The sequence below is a fragment of the Idiotropiscis lumnitzeri genome, chromosome 5 (assembly GCF_059441095.1).
Source record: "Idiotropiscis lumnitzeri isolate Australia: NSW breed Sydney's pygmy pipehorse chromosome 5, RoL_Ilum_1.0, whole genome shotgun sequence".
Taxonomy (NCBI): Eukaryota; Metazoa; Chordata; class Actinopteri; order Syngnathiformes; family Syngnathidae; genus Idiotropiscis; species Idiotropiscis lumnitzeri.
In genome coordinates this window covers 16,864,755-16,884,257 of record NC_142395.1, presented here as the reverse complement: position 1 = coordinate 16,884,257, position 19,503 = coordinate 16,864,755, and the positions used below count along the sequence as shown (strand labels likewise).

The 19,503-nt window shown below is 38.7% G+C and overlaps 2 protein-coding genes and 2 long non-coding RNA genes across 7 annotated transcripts in view; 2 read left to right on the top strand and 2 right to left on the bottom strand.

The window, feature by feature from the left end:
- The window catches only part of LOC148337089 (uncharacterized), a 58,205-nt gene extending 54,233 nt beyond the window's left edge, over positions 1-3,972 (top strand). The window contains exon 4 of the long non-coding RNA XR_015843204.1: positions 3,900-3,972. This is a non-coding gene — a long non-coding RNA (uncharacterized LOC148337089). The remainder of the gene's footprint in view (positions 1-3,899) is intronic.
- A 1,992-nt stretch (positions 3,973-5,964) lies between these two features.
- On the bottom strand, positions 5,965-9,038 carry phospho2 (phosphatase, orphan 2). Of its 3 annotated transcripts, none has more exons than XM_088296455.1 (5): positions 8,619-9,038; positions 8,401-8,506; positions 7,994-8,083; positions 7,830-7,924; positions 5,965-6,955 (listed from the first exon to the last, which is right to left on the bottom strand). In XM_088296455.1, exons 3-5 carry the CDS (start codon positions 8,062-8,064, stop codon positions 6,396-6,398), a joined length of 726 nt encoding a protein of 241 aa, XP_088152581.1. In that variant the 5' UTR covers positions 8,065-8,083; positions 8,401-8,506; positions 8,619-9,038; the 3' UTR covers positions 5,965-6,395. The 3 variants fall into 3 exon arrangements, with proteins under 3 accessions (XP_088152581.1, XP_088152582.1, XP_088152580.1); XM_088296456.1 differs by having other exon boundaries at positions 8,401-8,484; positions 8,619-8,649; XM_088296454.1 differs by lacking the exons at positions 8,401-8,506; positions 8,619-9,038 and having other exon boundaries at positions 7,994-8,387.
- syap1 (synapse associated protein 1) lies at positions 8,708-13,861 on the top strand. 2 transcript variants are annotated; one of them, XM_088296453.1, is made up of 9 exons: positions 8,708-9,037; positions 10,677-10,795; positions 10,856-10,922; positions 11,036-11,109; positions 11,294-11,433; positions 12,085-12,242; positions 12,309-12,358; positions 12,673-12,829; positions 13,400-13,861. In XM_088296453.1, exons 1-9 carry the CDS (start codon positions 8,824-8,826, stop codon positions 13,528-13,530), a joined length of 1,110 nt encoding a protein of 369 aa, XP_088152579.1. In that variant the 5' UTR covers positions 8,708-8,823; the 3' UTR covers positions 13,531-13,861. The 2 variants fall into 2 exon arrangements, with proteins under 2 accessions (XP_088152579.1, XP_088152578.1); XM_088296452.1 differs by having other exon boundaries at positions 12,670-12,829.
- On the bottom strand, positions 11,720-19,403 carry LOC148337086 (uncharacterized). The gene is made up of 3 exons (XR_015843205.1): positions 19,232-19,403; positions 14,316-14,438; positions 11,720-14,240 (listed from the first exon to the last, which is right to left on the bottom strand). It is a non-coding gene; the product is annotated as an uncharacterized LOC148337086 (long non-coding RNA).
- Between the last annotated feature and the right edge of the window lie 100 nt (positions 19,404-19,503).

Sequence of the window (19,503 nt, the reverse complement as noted above, 5' to 3'; positions counted from 1 at the left end):
CAGTTGAGATTTTTATTTGAGTAAGATTAAAGAAAACGTTAAAAAAAAAAAATTCTTTTCACAATTATGTGCTCTCAACGTTCAAGTTTGTGATTGTAAGGAAAGTGTGAGCGGAATGAATACTTTTTCAAGATACTGCATGGTAAACGTTTCATCACGTTCAATCATGGTGCATCCGGTGTAGAACGGTTTACGGGCCGGGCGCGATGTGCCGTGCTGTGCCGGACCGGTGCCTGACACGGCAAATGCAGTTGGTGATGGTCCGTCGCATGCACTGTAGCAAAGTTCACCTGAGACTTTTCTAAAGCTAAGCCATGTGTTCAATTAAGCCTGAAATGCCCGGCGTGTGTGGCATGCCTGTTTAAAATGCTTGTTGTTGAATCTCTGTGTGTGTTTGTGCCTTAGAGTAAGCGAGAGAGGGCACATGTGCTCACATTTTCTGTCAAATGTGAGCACATGTGCAGTGTGTATGTGAAGAAACAGTGGGGAAAAAAAAAAACAAAATTATCAAATATTTTATAAAGCAAAATAGCAGCCTTCCACATTTTTTTTTCCATGAACGTGTTTTTGCAATTTATTTGTGGGTAGGTCATGATCAACATGTTTGCCAAAAGTCGTGCATTTCCTGTTAAGCTGGCTTCGAGAGCTTAATTCTACCCCCGAAAGAAAATATGAAGTAAAATATTCCGAAGCAGCTACCGAGACGAATTTTGTGGGTAGAACCATGTGTAGTGCTGTTACTGCGTTTGTCGTGGTAGATTACGACTTCTAGATTGTCCAGCTGTTTGTGGACAAAATACTCCGTTTTTTCCTTTTCTGTAATTGCTGTGGTGCAATTGAGTTCACCCAGTTTGTGTATTCCGACAAGGAGGACTGGACTGCAACTTTAGAATCTCATTCCTAACCACCGACTGGTTTGCATCCACGTGCTTATGTTGTCCTGCTGTAAGGCCGAAGTTCAGTACTGTGCTGTTTATATTGCATTAAAGAAAACTGGGTAATCAAAACATTTGCAACATCTGGCCTGAAGACACAAAAATTAATCTGTAATGGCCGCTTCAAAACAAAATATTAGACTTTCTGTGTCTTTTTTGTGAGTCTGCCCAGAACAAACATGTTCTGAAATTTAATTCTTCTAAGTAAGCTATATGGTTCCATATCCATGTTTCCTTATATTGCTAATAGCGAGTCATCAAACTTCTCAGCCATCTTGTTTGCTATCAAGGATTACCACTTTGTATATTTTACGCACTGGGGCAGCAAGCGAGGGGGGCCGCATATGTAATCAAGGGAAGGAGACAATCTTTTAGGCTTGAGGATGAATTCATATTCAACAATATTAGCATTGATGCCAAGTAAAAAGTGGAGTTAAAACAGAAAACAAAAGGACTTGTAAATGTTGATACTTCCCAGCAGTCTTGAGTGCTTCAATGAACTCAGCTGGGTGGTTTGGTGCGATATGAGGCTTTATTCTGGACCCAGGCCAAATAAAATTCACCAATATTCTACTTTGTAGCTTTTACCATGGCGCACATCTTTGCTTGTCAAGAACAAAGCTCACTTAGACTTGGAAAATATTAGAAGGACTCAAAGGATAAGCTCCTCAGTATAATATTATATATACTGTACTCAGCATGGAGCTACAGTGCCTCCATCTGGTAAAATTGGACGACTGCACATGCTTCCATCCATAAAGACTATGCTTGTCGTGCGTCTCTGATTCAGTAGTAATAATAATAATAATAAGAGCTTTATGCATATAGCACCTTTCAAAGGAGCCAAGGACGCTAAACAATTGACAGTTAAACCAACTCTTTGGGCAATAGCCTTGGCCACCAGCTGCCAGGTGACTTGACAGCCAACAGCCGTGTGTGATGGACGAGTCAAGCAAGAGTTTAATTTTCAAGATGATACGGAGAATGGTCCGGCTGATAATATATTATCTTTATCTGTCAGATGAAACAATATGCTCCCAATCTGACACAATAATAATAAAATTTGAAAAAAATATACATCTGTAAATAAAAAAAATTTATAAAAAGTCCTTTATTTGTATAGCATCTTTCAAAATAAAGCTACCTGGTGCTTCACCATAAGGGGCAATATAAGTTTTAAAAGTTTTTTTTAATCCAAAAATAGTGAAATACAAGAAAAATGATACAAGTGATTGTCACACCCTCCAAAAAAGTTTATAATTGCCTGTAGATGCCATACGGTGGTGTCATATCACTACTTTTTGATGAAACACGCTTGTTTGATAGTTTTGTTTCATTAGATCAGGGGTGTCAAAGTCATTTATGTAGTTATGGAATGTAGAATCCAAATAAATGTCTGATCGCCTCATATTACACAAAATTAGGAATAATTAATTTTGAAATTATTACTTTTTTTTTTAAATGGGCGATTGGTATCAACAACAAAAAAAAAAACTTGCAAATTTGCCACATTTCTAAAAATGAAGACAATTTGCAAATTTTACATTTTAACAAGAAACATGAATTTGATGCATTTTCTTTTATGAGCCACATAAAATGTTTGACCTAAATACAGCAACTTCTACTTTCAGGAACAGTGCACATAAAAGGCTGGATTTCGTTAACCAAAGAAAAAAAAAGAAGCTTCATGAAGAGTTAAAAGTCAAAAAATAAAAATGAGTTTTAAGAGGGAAGCGAGGGGGCTTGCATAACATTTAGCCAGAGATCATTCCAAAGAGAGGGGCCAGCAAAAGAAAAGGCTCAATCCCCTGAGGTGCGTATGGGTGGAGGAGGTTAGAGAGGTAAGGTGGTAACGATTTGAAACCAAATAGAATCTTAAAAAGAACTCCAAATTGTGCAGGGAGCCAGTGAAGGGATGCCAAAATAGGAATTTTGTGTTCCCTCTTACAAGAACTGCAGCATTTTGGACCAACTGGAGACGCTGGATGGAGGATTGGCTGACTCCAAAATAAACTTCATTACAGTATTCCATCCGGGATATGAGAAAAGCATGAACTAGTGCTTCAAAGTGTAATTGGGGAAGGAGATACTTTACCTTAGCCAGCTGCCTCAGATGGAAAAAGCTGAATTAATTTCACGCAGGCGCAAAACATAAACACAAAATCAAAGAAAAAACAACAGACACACACATGCAGAGTGTGTAGATCAGTGAAATAAAAACAAAATGCAACACGTCATTGAGGTCTGTGGGCTTGACAGGCATACAACACTGTTTTATTTTTTTGATTTATTTGGCAGCACCTGCGTATGATGTCCATTCTCTACGCTCTTTGGCTGACTCAAACCGACTGGGTGGGCCTGAAATTCTGACGAATGCCCACCTCTGATAATTCTATTAGCAAAACAACCCAGAAGGTTGAGTGAAATTGACCCAAATAGTGGGTTAGTCCCCTTTTCAATTCAACTGGGTTATTTTTGACCCAACTACCCTTCAATTTTGCTAGTTTTTATGTTTTCTTGGTTAGTGTTCTCTATAGTTCCCTTTATTTTCTGAGTTTGTTATTCTTTTGATAAGTTAGTTCGGTAATTGGGTTTGTTAGTTTTGCAAATTTGCTAGTTTTGTTCATTTATTTAATTTTCTTTGATTTGTTTATTTGTTGGTTGGTAAGTTTAATTTGTTTTGTTAGTTCAGTGGGTTTTTTTTTAATTTCAATGATTTGATTGTTTCATTCAATTTGGTAGATTTTATTACCCTCCTTAATAGATCTTGTCATTGTTGGCTTGTTACGAGAGTCATTAGTTTGATTTATTAATATTAGCTAATTTGTTAATTATACTTGTTTCTTTTATTTGTTTTGTTCATCCAAGAGGCATAGTTGATTTCTATAAACTTAACAAAAGCCATTCGATTTTGATGCAGAGAAGGAATTTAATTTGCTTTTCTCTTTACTTGACTGTCATGAGGCCAAGTGAGGCACTGACCCTGATCCTGACCCGAGATTCACTGAAAGTGGGTTAAACATCTTCCAAGCTACTGGTGAGTGAAGCGTTGCAGCAAATTGTAGCATAGCAACCAAACAGACAGTTGACATCTGACCTGCCTGCGAGCTGACTGTGGGCATCCATTTGTGTCTCTCCAGAACTGATCGGGCGGCCCGGGCCTGGCCGGGCATGGAGCTGAGAGAGTGCCAGCCAACATCATACCAAGGCAGCGCTCCAGCATCCCCGACTAGGTCAGTGCACATTGTCAAATGTGGGACATGGAGGAGAGCATCCTTTGCCCACGGGGGAAGGCCAAGAACTGACTCTGTCATGAAGAGGAGACATGTCGCCAATTAGCACTCACGTGAGAATTGTTTTACACTACATCTATTTCATTGCCTGTGGCCTTTTTATTTTAGCTGAAAAAAAATCAACATTGTAATAAAAGCACATGATTCATTATCAGGAAACTTGTAATCTATGAAATAACAGTGTTTTTTAAAGGGGACGTCAACCCCCAAAAATGATTTGCAATGAAATGTTCAATGCGCCATCACTAGTCTAAAGATGGCATTCTGACTAATATTCATTATTTAGTACCTTTAGGTAATCTCGTTGTATTTTTAAGGGGTTTGTTTTAAATTACACTGGTTAGTTACGTTTTTTTTTTCATTCATTGATTCCTTCATTGATTTAATTTTATTACTTACTATCGTCTCTACACATCATGATTGAATCTCAACAAATTTTGTATATTTGGCACACGGACAAATCACAACTGAGATCTTGAGGTTGCCTCTGGTATACTTGTTTAATCTCGTAGTTTGCCGTGGTTGTATCTGTAAGAGGAATGTGTGTGCATGACATTTCGTCCAAAGCAGGAATGTCAGCGCTGCCCTCGGGTCTTTTACTTTAGTATGCAAATGAGGCGCTTGGTCTGCTCCTTTAAATATTCATTAAGGCCTCACGCATTATCAATGCTGTTGTACATAAATGCTCACACACCTTGTTGGTCTTTGGGCGTACACTTCTGTTGTATGTTGTGGTGTTGTATGATCGCTGTTTTATAACTAGTAATTGCTGATTACCTCACTCACTGCCATTGACGGATAAATACGTCAAAGATCCATTTTTTTTCACTCGGCTGATAGTGAATGAGTTAAGAGCAGCTGGTGCATAAGGGTGGATCATATATCATATACTGTATATATGCAGTACATACAATATTTGTGTGTGCAGTATGTACTCACAGAATTTGTTTACAAAATATAAAACGGTAAATGCTTCATCGTAAACCATCGTATGTTTGTGATCTGTGCATCTGCCCTGTAAAATGTCTCATTTTTCTTCCAGGAATGGAACGTCCTCCATGTTTGTCCCCTCTTGTAGTTAAAAAATATCCACTTTTATTCAGGAGTCATCTCATATTCGGAATGCTCTTCCAAATGAGTGCTGACTGGACGGACAGATGAGCTGCCCAAAAGTTGCTCACTGGTGTCCAGCTTTCCTCCTCTCAGCACAAGAATAACCTCAACTTGACTCAATTGAAGATGGAGCAAGCGGGCTCCACCACCCCAACACCAGGTGAGGAGGAGACAAAATCTATGACAGAAATTACTTCATTCTGTGCTCATAATTAATGCTGTCAATGTTAAACACAAAGATACTGTCATTTCTCTTGAGCTGGCATTTGTGGCCAGACAGACTGCTTTAAAATCCTGCTGTAATAGACAAAAGCCGGATTTTTAAACTCAACATTTAGGCAACTAAAGATGTAAAGATAGGACTCACTGTGTCAAATACAATGGTGGCATTAAAGATTACAGAAGGGTAATTGGTTTACTTCAGGTGCAACAGTTTTGCCAAAACTGACAAGATTAAGGCGAAACATTGACTCCCTTTAAGCAGTGGCGGAGCTACTGCCCCACATTTAAGCCAAGATTTGGATACCATCTTCACATGGATCCTTAAATCGCTTGAGACTCTGCCACGATTTACTTACATTAACACATTTGAAGAAAAAAATATAATTTATCTAAATGTAAACTCTGAAAGAATCTGTCTTTTAATAAAAAAATAAATAAAACCTTTGATTCTTCCAATCAATGTCAATCAAAATCATTACTTTTACACCAAAGCAGTCAAACGTGGCTGACAAGTCATTGTTTATAACGCCATCCAGTCACGGCACAGAGTTGACTCTAAAATAGTTCACAAAAGTAAAGAAAAAAAAATTTAATCTAATAATAGAGTAAATTCAGATCGGCAAAATATTGCTTTTTACTTAGACTTGGTCCGACTCGTATTATTAGAACATTCAACTACGTTCTGGGTATGTTTGTATTTTATTTCACAAAACTCTGACTGTGGATGGTATGATAAAAAATGACTTCTCAGTAACAGGAGGTTACAAACATGCGCGTGCCTAGTTGTAATTTTGTTGCAATTTGTGACGGTTATCTTAGAGCCTCAGACTCGCTAGTCCTGAATTCCATCTATTTTTGAGTTTAGACTGGCTTGTAGCTCATGTAGTATTTGGGTTCCACTGCTCCAGGCACTGACTCTGGCTTTCAAAGCATTTTTCTTACTCGCCAGCAGCGTTTCCAGGGCATATCCTTTTCTGGGCATCACTACATCGCGCTCCCTCAGGCAGGAGGCCGGGCAGAAATCGTTGGTGCCGTCGCCCACATAAAAGATGCGGCTGTACTCATCTTGTTGGGCCAGGTATCCCTCCAGAACTTTCCTTTTGCACATGTTTACGGGGCAACGGCGGCAGTCGTGCACATGGTGGTGATGCACTTCCACACGGCCCAGTGAGTTGACTCCAGCTGGGTTGGTGAACACGCAGTCCACGGCCGAATGCAACCCAGCGGCGCAGAGGATCCAGTCGATGAAGAGCGCATTGGCGTCCGAGATGACCACGCAATCCACGTCATTCTTGTTACATGATATGAACGTCAGCAGCTCGCTCATTCCCGCCGTCAAGGGGATGCGCTCCATCTCGGCACGTACGCGCTCCACACTCACTTCCTGCTCACCTGCAAAAAGAAAGTATGATGGAATTTAGATTCAACAGACCCAGATTTAACGGATTTTCCATTTAATGGAAAGCAAACAGCATCCTGTCCACTCAAAACTCCCCTTAGTACAGTAGTTTTAAAAGTCTGGTAGTTCCGAAATTGGTGCTGTTTTTTTACTGGCGCTGTCAATCAACAAACCCGCTGTGGTACACGTATTTCTGGTTTGTGTCGATGTTGTCATAGATCTATAGTGTAGACTAGATCCTGCTAACAGCTGTACTACGTGGCGGTTTTGTTGGCTGGGGCAACATTCTCATCAAAGGCTATAAATGGATGCACATGGCTGCCACGTTGGCGGGGGGCAATGTTGCCAGCACGGGCAATAGAAAGTATTAGCATAGAACATTAGCTGAGCATCACCATAGGCATTTCAAACAAAATAAATGAAAAAAGGACACTGCTAAAATATCACTATACAGTATCCCACTCTGCGCCTCTGCACTGTGAGGCCATTGTGCTGCCCACGTATTGTATTAGAAGAAAAAAATACAATTTACTGTAATACATATCAAACATGTATGTATATTATTATTACGACTACTTTAAATCATTTTAGTCATCTACTAACACGCCAGTCTTCTCATGCATTATTTTGAATACAGCAAATACAGGAATTAAATTCTGCATTACCATAAAAATGCATTTGTACAAATTAAGGTTTTCTTTATAAATATGAGCCATGTAATCCCGCAGCTGAGACGATCCACATACACAAGTACAGGAAATATTGTGTTTACGTTGCATCAAAAACACTCATAACAGCCATGAACAGAGTATAACCTGTTACCGAAAAATTACTCAAATATTAACGTCATAATATTGTTGTGCTTGCCTATATAATCCATCACTCTGCCCATGAACTCAGTCCAGTGTCCTTGTCTGTATGAATTCTTCACGGTGTCAGGCAGTGTATGACCTGGAAGACACCTAAGACACAATATGTACTTAAGACACGTCTTCAATAAGCCATGATTAATGGAAATTGTCAATCTTTACCTGATCACCCACGTGTCACTGTTGTCATCAACCACCGTGTGGTCGAAATCAAACACCATCAATGTCTTCATCACGTGGAAATGTGTGGAACTTGACAAAGAAAAGCGAAATAAAACACGTGACGTTATAGTATTAGGCATGTCACCAACACGCCGAATGTAAAACAAGGCCACCAGTGATGCATTAAAATTAAATCAGTTTAGTATTCAAGGTCTAGATCGAAAATATACTCCATTAAATTAAAAAAGAGCTGTCTTTGCATGGACTTTGGCATCCCATTCATTAATTTGGTTTTTTTTATTGTTTTGTTTTTTAAATTTCGAAATCATAGCCTTTACTGAGTGTGGGAGGCTTTAGAGTTTTAAAGAACAGAGACGTTCTTTATATGACGATTAAAAAGGACTGACCTGGTTTGTTGTCGTTTTTCCTCAGTGGAATCCTTCTCGTCGTCTCAAGATACGCAACGACTCCTTACCGCCACCTGTCGTAAACTGCAAGATTGTCAGTGTTTATCTAGAAAATACACACAGGCGAATTATTTAACAATTTTTCGCGATTCATTGACGATTTATCATTTTTCATAAAGCGATTGATCTTGAATATGGTCCATTATCGAAAAACTCACGTTGGAAAGTGTCATATTCTTTTCTCCGTTAGATGGCCGTATAGTTAAATTTGGCATCCGACCAATTTAACAAGTGAAGAAGAAATCAGGTCAGCGTCTTACTTCCGTATAGCACAAAACACCCCCGCCCCCTACCTTCAAAGACTCAATCCCACAACCCAACCAACATTTATCCCCCTCGCTGAAGTCGTCTGTTCATTTGACAATGTTGCGAGGTTTAGGTTCTTGGTTAGGTTTGGACAACCCGGCTGACGCCAACACGTCGACCGACGTGGAAGAAGATGAGCAGAAGATGGAGGAAAAAGTGGTGGAAGCTCAAAACGAGGTAAACAAACAGCAAGCAGCAGCTGAAGTCCAGCCTGACGAAGGGGGGCAGGATGACGTGGAGACGAATCAAGAGCTCAATCAAGGACTTGGAGGTGAGTCGTGTCATTGATTAGATTAGAGATGACAACTACTAGCGAGAAACGACGTGATTAAATCAGCGGGGGACACTTTTTACCCGATAGCTCGAGCACTGTTTGGTTTTGGATGACGTCACTGTCGTTTACGGCCAATGGTTTCGAACAAAATAATAACTTTGATTATACTGCACTTTTACAAACATGTGTCGCAAAGTGTTTTGAATGAAAAATACATAGAACACAGTAAGACTGCAATGCTGTATGTCGTATAAAACAAGATAGCAACATTAATAAAATCCTGAAAATGCAATACGCCAACAGACCTGCAACTAGGAGGGCGAGTGAGAGATGATGAACATATGTAAATACATTTTAAAATACAATAAAAAATAACAATAGTAAATTTCACAAAAAGATGAGTAAATAGATGAATGGGGGAAGATGACAAAACATGAAAGCAAGTCTGTAAAAATGATTTTAAAAAAATATTCAAGGAAAAGAGGGTGGGAGTGACATCACATAAAAGTTGAATTTTAAGTAATTTAAAAGCTGTGACCTACTGTATTTTTATGTTTAAGATCCACAAGAAGGCCATTCCAAAGTTGAGGTGTTCTGATGAATAATGTTCAGTCACCTTTGATTTTAAACTTTGGACCAACCGGAAGGCCCTCCCAATGACCCGAGGCCAGGGTTAAAAGTTCACTACGATAGCTGGCAACAAGCTTCATACGTGCTTTAAAATTAAGAGTAAAATATGAAGTCACGCCTTTAATAGACTGGGAGCAAATTGAGTGATGCTTAAATTGGGGTTATGATCTCAATTCACAGTATAGCTATGCCTTGAGATACATACAAGATACAAGCTGTTATTAGGCCAATTCTTTTTAAAATGGTGAATGGTCTTTGACTTGCATAGTGATTTTGCACACATTAAGGCACTCAGAGTGCTTTATACTGAGTTCGCATTCACCTACTGATGGTGTACAATCAGGAGCTGGGGGTCCAGTTACTTGCTCATGGACATGTCAACATGGTCACAACGACTGATGATCGAACCCACACCCCCAGAGTTTTAATCAATTTATTTATTTAGCACTTTTAGTCAATTCAGTTCTACTCACTTGACAATACTGTACCATTACTTTGGAAAATGGCTAGCTATTCTTCCAAAAATGAAGCTTCAAGCTGTTTGCCACCCCGAGTTGAAATTGACTGTCAATGTAAACAGGAAACAAAGGCAATTAATACTTTTTGTATGTAAAATAACCGCGGGTCACGGGAATCCCATGGAATGGGAGTCAACATTCCATTTCATTGCGGGATTTGGACGGTACAGGATAAAAAGTTAACGGGAGCAGAAGAGTGCATGACGAAGAGAGTGCGCCTAAACCTTTTTGTAATCTCGCTCACCTCCAAAATTGGAACAATACATTAGTAGTCATTCTTAAATTTGATTATTTTCAAATTTTAGAAGTCATATTTTGTAATATAACATTATCATTGTTTAATATTGCTCCAAAAGTAAGTCTCTCCCCTCATCTTTTATATATTTGTAGAAATAATGTAAATACATGATTGTATATGATTGTGCAAGTGCATCTACTGAAGTGTCCTACGTGTTTATAAACCACTGCCTCGGCTCTTCCCTGCCCAGACTTCATCTTCAGTTTTGCATCGAGCGCAACCAAGAAAATCTCTGAGTCGGTGGTCGGGACAGCACAAAGCATAAAGAAGAGTGTCGAGGAGGGCAAGATTGACGGCATCATCGACAAGGTATGCTTCCATTCAAGTATCCGTGACTATCGCTGTTTGTCTTTCTTGCTTTGTGTGCAGACCTTCCTAGGAGACTTCCAGAAGGAGCAAGAGAAGTTTGTACAGGAAAAGAAGTCAAAACGATCAGGTAGGATAGATTAGAATGTATTCATTTTTTGAAAATATGATAACATAAATATAAATATACGAATACAAGCCTTAATTTGATCATGTTATTTACTTTTGTGCGTGTGTGTCCAGAAGCAGCAGTGCCTCCCTGGGTGGGCTACAATGAAGAGGAAACCATCCAGAAACAGATCCTCGCCCTCTCAGCTGTGAGAAATATTAAATATATTTATTTTAAAAAGTAGAGATATGTATTTATCATATGATAAATGTGATCATCACCTCTTGCCAGTTATTCATGACAACCGCCACCTTGCCCAATAGAATAAACACAAGGAAAATAATTAATCCACAAAACAATCTACATAGTTAAGTATTGTGTCCCATGTTCAGGACAAACGTAACTTCCTGCGTGACCCTCCGGCTGGCGTGCAGTTCCACTTTGACATGGGGCAAATGTTTCCTCTGGCCACTGTCATGCTGGAGGAAGACCATCTGCTCAACCGCATGCGTTTCGACCTCGTGCCCAAACAGTCAGTACCTATACTGTGTGTGCATTCACATTTCACGACTCATCAGAGTCATTTTATTTTATTAGATGAGAAAAAAATTTCGAGGATTCTTCTTTTTGTAAGACTTGCATTTTTGGGGATTTTTTTCTTAATGAGGAAAGATTTTTAAATTATTTGAGAATTTGTTTTTTCGCATGAGAAAACATAAAACATGAAACAAGCTAACATTTTATGTGTATGATTTTTTTTTAAACACTTGCTGATAAAAACAAATTGACAAAAAAAGGTTTCTTAGAATTTTCTGTTGTAAGATGAACGTCTAAGAGGTAAAATTCAATTCTAAAAAAAGTTACCATTTGTGAGGGAAAAAGTTTCAAACTTTTAATGTTCCAACAAAATAGTTTTGAATCATCTAACAAAACTTTACATTTTAATCGAAACTTACAATTTGACAACAAAGTTTCGTTTGCAATGAAAAAGTGGATTTTTTTTGTAAATATAAGAGTTTATTTTTAGACATTTTTAACATTTGATCTGTAAAAGATGTTTCGAAATGTCTTATTTTAAATTAAACCAATTAAAAATTCATGACAAAATATTGTAGGGCGAAATTATTTTCTGGGAATTTTTCCTTTCAAATTTACATGAAAAAGTGTTCATTTTGATTGACAGCGTGAAGGAGGAGGTGTTCTGGAGGAACTACTTCTACCGCGTGTCGCTTATCAAGCAGTCGGCGCAACTGACGGCGCTGGCGGCCCAGCAGAAGCAGCAGCAAAAGTCGGGCGACGATGGAGATGATGACGTCTCGCCCCATGATGTCATCTTAACAGGTAAACAATTTGCATGTACGACATCTATGCAAATCCTCAATGCTGCTCCGTTTGTTGTCCTCACAGATGACGTCAGGCCCAAAACGCCGCCTGTTTCCATCAGCGACAAGCAACAGGTAGCATGCAACACCAAGTTAAAAAGCAATTCTTTTGGACATCACAGCCAACATACAGTTGGTTTTATCCTTAAAAAGAAAAATGAAAAAAGAATTACCTTCAGAGGAATTTTCCATGGACAAAGTAAAAACTTTGAGGAAGGTCCGGGTTGACTTTTCTTTCAATGAAAAACATTATTCTCAAACAATAAAAAAGGTTGTAAATATATCTAGCCATTTTCTTTTTTTTTTTTTTTTGTCTTTTGTTTACTTTTCGCCTCAGCCATATAAAAATACAGTTCTTGTTCTTCATTCGTGCCTGTGTGTTCCAGCAGACCACTCCGGAAGAAGACTTTTCCGTGTCCACCAGCCCCGGTGTCTCGGAATTTGTGAGTGACGCATTTGACTCGGCGGCCATCGACCACGAAGACCTGCAGAAAGGAATGGAGCAGCTGGTGCTCGACAAGAAGGACAGCACCCCCTCTGCTGACGGTTGGTCTTAATTATTCCAAATGTTTGATGAACTTCAAGCCACCTTGAATCACTCCCAGCACCCTGCATACTTCAAAATTTTTCAAATCAACCCTGAAGGTTGAAATTGTATTTAACCTGATGCCTTTTTTTTTTTCTTGCGTGTGTAATATCTACTGCTCTAATTTGCAGAATTTGTCGATTGTGGTGTCGTCTATCTTTGCCTTGACTCCCCTCTGAAAAGTGCTCTCAAATGCCTGGGATATTCATTTATTTGTGTAAATGTGTCACATTTACAAAAGGCCTTTGTTTCACATGTGCTCCACAGCCACTTAAAACAAAGAACCAGCTTCCTAAATGAGCACCTCCCATTTCCCACCAGGATAAGAATTGGTAATAATAAATTGAAGGAATAATAAAACAGAAGAAATATTTGTGAAAATCAATGGGAAAATTTGTCTCAATTAGTAATGGCACTTAAATGGGATAAAATATTTGTTTAAATGCACAATATTTAAAAATGGCACAGCCACACGTCTTGTAATAGCTGTTAATATTGTTTCTACTGTGACATTATTGTCTTCATGGCAGAGGAGCAATCGGACTGGGAAAGGGAGCTGCAGCAGGAGCTCCAGGATTACGAGGTGGTGGCTGAGTTGGAAAACCGGGATGAGCAGTGGGTCCAGGAGATCGAGGAGATGCTGCAGGCGCACGACACCTAAAGCCTGCCACGGTACGGCCATTGCTCTTGTTTACAAGTGGACGTTCAACCTTGAATATTTCCCGGATGAAGGACGAGTTGAGATTGCAAGAATGCCTCGTCACTTGTGGTGGGAAATGAGTGGAAATGGTAATTGCAGGGAAATGACGCTAGGGGGCGTCCAAACGCAAACTATCAACTGGGTAACATCACAGATTCACTTTTTTTTCCTTGTCACTTTTTTCCCCCTTTCAGCCTATGTTGTACAGTCAAATCGTATCATTAGTTATCTAAAAGGCACCTTGTCAAATATAAAGTTGATATATGTAAATAAAACACAATTTTAAAAAATCCGTTTTATGGAATCACCTTGTTTTTCTTTCTCGAATTAAATTAATTACCTTAACTCATTCGCAGCTAGCCTGGGTAAAATCAAGGTACTTTTTGGCTTCTATATCCATCAATGGCAGTGAATGAGTAACAGTTTGTATTGCTAATTTATAACTAAATTGATTAATAATCATATTTAAAAATAACAGAAAATATTAATTTGAGTGGAAAACATAAATATAAAGCACAGGAAATATTTTTCCTCTCTAGTCTGGAAATACCTAAAATTGCAAGTCAACACATTTTTTCCCCTTCCATGTCACCTTAGGGGGCACAGCAGAAAATGGTCCGGAATGAACGTATCCCATGCGTGACTTTGAGTGTTGTCTTCCATGAGAGTCACTGTGCACATAAAATGAAAGCATTGCAAAATCCTTTTTGTGCTTATTTCTTAAGTGCAACTGTTCAATAATTCACCATGGGGCCAAAGAAGGTTTCAAATGCTTTAGTAGAAGACAAAACACTTTAGAATTCACAGATCAACTCGTAGCAAAGTCAGAAAATGCTGCATTCCCCTTCAGATTCGACAGGCAGTCAACTCTGAGAGGAAAAAGAAAATATAAACATGTTTGTGGACTTTGAATTAAGCAGGGAAATCCAACTAGAAATTGCATTTGCTGTTTTCTGAGTTCGGTCATGTGACATTAACAAGATGAGCCTTGTTTGGTTGTTTCCTGAGCCCAGAGCGACTGATGTCATTTTCAGTGGACTGCCAGTGATAAAATATCCACCTCCAAGATAAAAATAGAGGATTTTGCTGCTTAATTTATAGTCCTCAAATGCATCATTAATCAGAGTACTATATTAAGACTAGTGGGACACATTGAATGCATTATTGTAAATATATAAATGAGTAAATATGTGTTTTGACTTTCCCTTTAGATTTTTTTTCAGCAAAAAAATTCAATAGGAAGATATAAAAAACAATTATTTGACATCCAGATTAATTCATGCAATTTAAGAGTTCTACTACTCAAGTATAATTATATCTAAAGGGGAGTCATGGCGGTCCAAGAGAAAGTAAATGAAGTCTGCGCCTACATGGTGACTAAGTGGGTATGGAATGACAGAGGAGTGGAGAAGGGAAGGAACTGCAGGAATTGTCACTCTGGCATGTTTTGTTTTGATGAAAGTCTGCAATCACGGTGAGTAGACAGATGCACCAGACCTGTTGCTACCTGTCTTTAGACCTACAAGCCGACGCTTCTAGACGACAATAAAAACATGTGCCTCCAAGTCCATAGGAAGCTAAGGTCAGTTGATGTCGATCGATGCAGCAGGACAATAAAAATCTAAGATCAAATATCAACCTTACTGAATGTTCAAAGGTGAGGATCTTCGATAACACTTTTTTTCAGACCGATATGAGTATTCAGTCTTTGAGTGCTGAAGCATCTCGTATATTTGAAGTATAAAATTAAATTTTACCATCGCAAGCTCCCGCACGCCCGTTACTCTTGTTAGACTAAAGAAGTTCGGATAATGGATGGAGGGATGATGTCAAGAAATTGTGAGAATACACTTTTCTTTCTGATTCAGAAAATGATTCGAAGGCAATCTTATTCTTAATTGTGAGGTATGTTTGCAGCTGAGTTTAATACATTAATTTCGCTTCCTGTCTTATCACTCCATCACGGACCTTTTCAACCACTCAGCTGCTCTGCTTTAAGCTACACATTTGTTACCATAGCAATAAAGCCACCCACCATGTGCTCGTGCGAATGTGTGTGTGTGCGTAACCATCTTTTAATAATGCATTAGGATCTGATTGTGTCTGTCTGTGCGTGTTCCCAGACAAAGGGTTCAGACAACCATGTTGGGCAAAATAAACAAGGGGGAAAAATACATTTGTTGTTTTTGTTTTTTGACTGTACTTGTTGTGGATTATTGGCTATATTGCAGAATTTTGTTCTTATCATGTCCCGCATGCAACGCAGTGCAATAGGCTCATTTCAAAGCACAATTTGCTTGAACTACAAAACTAAGTCTATGGTAACGTTAATTAAGTCTATATACGAATTGTAATTGTAAAAGAAAGAGACAGTCGCCAGTGCGTTTTCAATCGCTTTGTTGAATAAAGGTGTCATTCGCAAGCGCGACTTCCACAACTGATGCGGAGTTCCTGAACTGAGAGTGACTAATGCTAGCTAGCAAAGCCAGCCAATTCTACACTATGGCTTTGCTATTAATCCAAATTTAATTGTGATTTTGATTTAGGCTTCTCATGATCATAAAAAACGTTATCAAAGAAAAACACTGTGCCGTCTGCCGAATGGTGTGGTGTCTATGCGAGTTAAAGACATCTTGAAAGCACCGTGAATGCATCGTGTTGTTTGTTCAGCAAGCGCGAATGTGATTCTAAATTGTGGAAATAAATATGTTCCTGGGTCAGTGTCATCAACACATTTCTAATTTCTAACATAAGTGTTAGAAATATTCTATCGAATTGTCACAGGAATTACATTTTATTTGATGTTTTACTCGTAACATTTTAACGTTCCTCCCTCTCATACAAGTGTAAAAAGAAGGCAACAACTGTATTTTAAAAAGTTAAAATCATAAACATAAAGCTATTTTCATAAACACAAGTTAATGTTGTTAATAGTCAAACACAAACACAATATAAAAACTGCAATTTCTCCCTAATGGAAATAACTGAAGTAGAAAATTGATTGCTGGGTTAAACTGACCGCCATGTAGTTTATTAACAGAGGAAGTATTTTTTTAAGCAACATTTTAACTTTGTTAACTGTCATACACTTGTCAAAGCAAGTTAGCCCCTATTTGTATATTTCTCATATTTCTCTGTAATGAGTGTTGCAACAAAAAGCAAGTAAAAAGCCAGTTTCACATGGATTGTAGCGCCTGGGAATGGATGGTGAGAACTGGTGCCCTTTCAGCACGTTTCACATTAAATGATGAAAGTAGCATTGTGGTTTTCACATTTCCCCTTTTACATACTTGAAAGGCAACAAAAGGAGCTACAATGTTGTTTCGATTAGGAAATGATCCCCGCACAAAGTTTAAATGATTCTTCCATTCAGAACTATATTTGTTACCATGTTGGGTTTTGTGAGATACTTTTATTTTTCATAGTATCATGTGATGTGACACTGTAGATAGATATAAAAAAAAACTCCATTAGTGGAATATTGCATACGAGCTTCTACTTTGATTATATAAAAGTATCAGTATCAACAAGATTGGACATGCGTCTCGTTGGTGTCGGTTATTGTATGTACCGATTATTGCAATGCAGCATGTCCCTAATATTCCACCTCAATTGTTACAGAAAAAGTATAGTTATCAATATATGTATTGGCGATAACATCCCCTCAAATGGACATCAAGTATTACAGTGTCTCACACACACTAAAAGTATCGGCATTGGTGACACTGGCCCATTATTTACTTGGTTTAGTTTGATACAAAGTTTTGCAGTATCACACACCACTATCGTCCACCGTAATTATTACACTAAATGTATTGATATCAGTATTGGTATTGGCGATACAATCCCTGTATTTACAGTCTTGATCTTTATGGATACCAAATCTTGCCGTATCGCACACACAAAAAGTATCAGCATTGGGGATACTGGCCCTTATTTACTTGTTATCAGATCAATTCCATGTTTTGCAATATCGCACACCACTGCCATCCACCTTAATCGTTAAAACGTATCAGTATCTGCGATACTGTATTTGTATTTACTTGGTATCGAGCACATACCAAATCTTAAAATATCGCACACCACTATCATGTGTCTTTCATTTATTTTAGTACAGATGAAAAGGAACTGTTGGCACTCGCATGCACGCACACACACACTAGTATGTTTTTCAATCAACTTGAAATGTGTCCTACTTTTTGCTTTTTTTTTTCTATTCACAGTAACAATGAGCGCACTAAACCACACATGTCGTGGCTCGAATGTATATTTTGTCCACAAATAGCTCTTGTGGTTTTGAAGTGCTCACTAGACACTGGAGATGCAAGTAAAATTAAAAAAAAACAAAAAAAACATTGATTTTGACTTCCTGTCTGTCCATCGCCATAGCAACGACATCATCCAGCGCTTCAGCTTTTCTTTAACAGACACAGCCATTAATCTACACTAGTGGAACCTTGTCATCATGAAAGAATCAATGGGTGTTGATGAGACCGTTCTGTATTTAGTCGAAATCGTACGACAATACAAATCAATACAAGGAAATCTAATAGTAAATCGAAACCTCAAGATTGCATACAACACATATGAGTCATGTCTACAAACACATGGCCTTTCAAATTCAATTTATTCACATGTCAAATATTAAGTTTAATATTTACCATCTACTCTGTGCTTATCTTGCTTTCAGTTTCATGTTTATCATTTTAATGCACTTTTATTCTGCTATGACTCAGCAGACTTCAAAGGGCATAAGCAGAACTATTATTATTATTGATGTATTATTATTATTATTATAAGTATAACTGCCTCATCGGCCAAGAAAGAAATTGAGCTCACGAGGCTGTTTGTATGACAAACAGGGAGTGGACAGGGAAGCAAGATATTGATATCAATATCCATTTGGGACTATCTAAATTCAGGACCATCACTGCCATATTGAGGTGGATCCAGTGTAGATCCAGTACCAAGTACTGTAAATCCAAAATTCATTTTTAATAATGAAGGTGTATGTTGTTGCTGTGCGATATGGCAAGAGTCTGTATCCATCCAACACTAGATACAGCACCAGTATCATCAATACTTTTGCTTTGTCATTAATGGCCTTGGCCTTTCTGAGTGGAGTTTGCATGTTCTCCCCCGTGCCTGTGAGGGTTTTCTCCGGGTATTCTAGTTTCCTCCCACATTCCAAGTACTTGCATGGTAGGCTGATTGAACACTCTAATTGGCAACCAGTTAGGATAGGTTCCAGCACCCCCCGACCCTCATGAGGAGAAGCGATTCAGATAATGGATGATTGGACGAAACTACAGCAGTACATATAACTTGAAACCAGGAACTGGCCCATGCCCTGTCTAGGGTGTACCTTGCCTCTCAGGCAAAGTCTGCTGGCATAGGCTTCACCTTCGACTCACTTGTGGACACCACTTCACCATCTGGTGGGGCATCGGCCCTATTTCTTCGATGTAAAATCGTTATTCATAAGATTCAATCTAGTTAGTAAATAGAGTAGAAGTGTTCTGTGAGTTTTAAGTCTCAGCTCTGGCCTCGTTTGCATGTTCTCCGGCTTCCTCCCGCATTCCAAAATACACGCATTAACTTGGACTCAGAATTGTCCCAATGTGTCAATGTGAGTGGAAACGCTTGTCTAGATTTGCCTTACCCTGGATGGTGACCACTCCAGAATTTTCAGCTGGGATCAAGCTCCAACTCATCCGCTTCCCTAACGAGGACAAGCGCTATAAAAGAGGGAACGTTGAGATAAGATCCAGGTGTGTTTGCAAGAAGGCTGCTATCAGGGTCAAGGTGAAACCCGAGGAGGTGTTTTTAGTCTGTTCTGTGATTTGACTGGAGTTCAGTGAGGCATTGAGGGATGAGAGTACGTATCAGTCGTACATGGGTGTGGGGTTTCCAGTCACAGCTCAGTGCAAAGAA